General features: G+C 40.9%; 1 protein-coding gene across 1 annotated transcript in view; it reads left to right on the forward strand.

Annotated features, from left to right (window-relative positions):
* Positions 1 to 2,500, forward strand: part of LOC101854134 (MAM and LDL-receptor class A domain-containing protein 1) — a gene marked incomplete at its 3' end in the record, with an annotated part of 99,805 nt that overhangs the window by 56,574 nt on the left and 40,731 nt on the right. Inside the window, 2 exon segments of the mRNA XM_035971125.1 lie at positions 123 to 275; positions 1,706 to 1,830. Of these exon segments, the coding sequence (XP_035827018.1) occupies positions 123 to 275; positions 1,706 to 1,830 (278 nt within the window).

Raw genomic sequence — 2,500 nt, forward strand, 5'->3', positions numbered from 1 at the left:
CTCTCACACACACACACACACACACACACACACATAGCTGGGAAACTCTTTTACGACCCATGTCATCTGATGAAGTCAGACGTGTTTAAATGATTTTGTCTTAATCCCCCCTCCTCCAAAAGGACTGTTTCTGACCACTTCTGGTCAGAAATTTGGTCTCAAGGCCAGCCTAGAGAGTCCAGTCATTCAGCGGTCAGAGAACGGAACTTGTCTGCGGTTTTGGTACTTTATGCACGGCGATGTGGTCGGAGAACTTAGTGTGGTACTTAGTACAGGTGAGATTTCTTAAAGGAAACATTTTACGCTTACCTAGTCGCACATATATTCTCAGTGTTCTTCCGCTATCACCTACGACATTTTTTTAAGTTTTGAGAAAATTAGAGAAAAAGGGAGAACCCACATTAGAGCCATTACTTTGTTATTTTTCAACTAAAAACCAGAAGAAGGAAGTAAACGAAAGAGAAAGAAACAATATTGCAAGATACTCCTTGATATCTCTATTCAAATAATAGATTTATTTAGAAACTCATGGAAATTGACTGGAGCTAATGTAGAATGACTCCAGCGATAACCTTTTGTCATTCCAAAATTTGGATCCATGCTACGTGCTCTTCGAAGCCGTTTTGTTTGGAAAAGCGAACTCTCGGTCTAGATCAACAAGGAAGATAGGGGAACAGAAAATGCAACTCACTGAAAAGAAGTTGGATGGTTGGCAGCATAATAGTAGTCCTCCTTTAACGGGTGAATGTCTTCTATTGGTGGACTTGCAGGCTGTGTTAATACTTGCCAAGATTTGACAGCCATGGTACTCGCAGCCAGAGCGATACAGGTTGAGAAACGTGGGTCACAGCTGCTACTAGACGTGGCGTCGATAGCTTAGTGATTAGCCTACCCAGACTCGTAATCGTGAGACTGTGAGTTCGGGGATTCGACCTTCAGCTCGGTACTACGTTGTGTCCTTGGGAAAAGCACTTTAAACGAATTTCCCAATTGGCTCGGTCCTTTCGGAGATGGATGTTGAACTCGGAGGCCCCGTCTCTTAAATAACCTAATAGTCTCGATAGAGATCGTTAAACATATGCCATTTCACCATTTTACAGCTACTAGTCCCTTGAAAACCAGTTCTCAGACGCTCGTTTGCGTCTATTATTGTCCTAAATGCGAAGACTGAGTGACTATACTCTTCTTTTTCGTCCTTTGGAACATAGATGAAAATACATTGCTGAAACTGATGAAACTGAATGTTTATTTTCTAATGAGAAGACGCTTTATTTTTGATTTTTTGAAAATGTCTTTTCTGTTCTTTACCGAGTCGTATTTAACTGAGCTATATTTTACAAACTAATATATAACAGTACCAGACACAAGATTATTTTTGAAGGTTCACACGAAAGTAAAACGAGAAGACTTGCTCACCACGTCCCAATTTTACTTCTTTTTGTGTGGGTTGGACACATGTGCCTGATCGGCAGCAAATCAAAATCAAAATTGAAATACATTTCAAACCGTCATATACACATCAAAAAACCTATTTGTATATGTCATTGTATGCGTGTTGTAGTCTGACTTTTAAAGTTTCGGTTAAGAATATAAAAGAAATTTATTTTTAAAATCTGTATGAATAACAAAATTATGCTTCTTAAACGTCGCCCCAAAACAGCTCATCCTCAATGATTTGACGTATTATTATCCTTTTTGTCCAAAGGTGTTGCCGGAGAGGTCCCGGTCCCCATGTGGCAGAAACACGGAGATCAGGGAGATAGGTGGGTTCACGGCACAGTCTTCGTCTCCCCGGACCTGCCAGCAATAAACAACAGCAATACATTCCAGGTTTGTCACTGAAAAACGAGCTTGCGAGTGAGTGTGTGGTGCTTCTGGTAGTTTCTACTTACTAAGACTTGTTTCCTTCTCCTCTGTCGTTTCTGGCTCCTTGCCTTTTCTCTACACTAGATAACCGTTACCCGGCGTCTGTGGTGTACCGCTAGGTGCCTTGACGTTGCATACAGGCGACCCGAGTTCGATTTTTGAGTGGGGAGGATTTTTTGTCTAGTATCTTGGTCTTTCTGCTGAAATGTTATATCACTTTGAACTGGGACTTGTCCTGGTAGGCAAATTCGAAGCCCGCCTCCTGAATAATCTAAGTTGTGTCGATTTTTTCTATAAGGGGATTGGGGGGGGGGATGGCGTTAAACACTTTGGTTCATTAATTAAAGAGAAGAATGGCTGCTATCAGATAGGTGTGCTTCTCTGTTCACGAACTTAACTATACTTGACTGAACTGGCGCATTTTTCAGAGGGAAACGAAATCGCTTGAAAGGTATGGCTGGTATATCTAGTATTAATTATGTGACCTTCAGAAGTCTGAACAAGAAGCAATGGTTGCATATTCTGCTGAATGCTAAATGTAAGTAAATGCGATATGCAATTCGTAACAGCTAGGGTCGATACTCACCTGAACATACTCAAATTGTTCAAATTACAAGAAATTCGCATTTATTGC

Source organism: Aplysia californica, unplaced genomic scaffold (assembly GCF_000002075.1).
Source record: "Aplysia californica isolate F4 #8 unplaced genomic scaffold, AplCal3.0 scaffold00015, whole genome shotgun sequence".
In the NCBI taxonomy this organism is placed as follows: Eukaryota; Metazoa; Mollusca; class Gastropoda; order Aplysiida; family Aplysiidae; genus Aplysia; species Aplysia californica.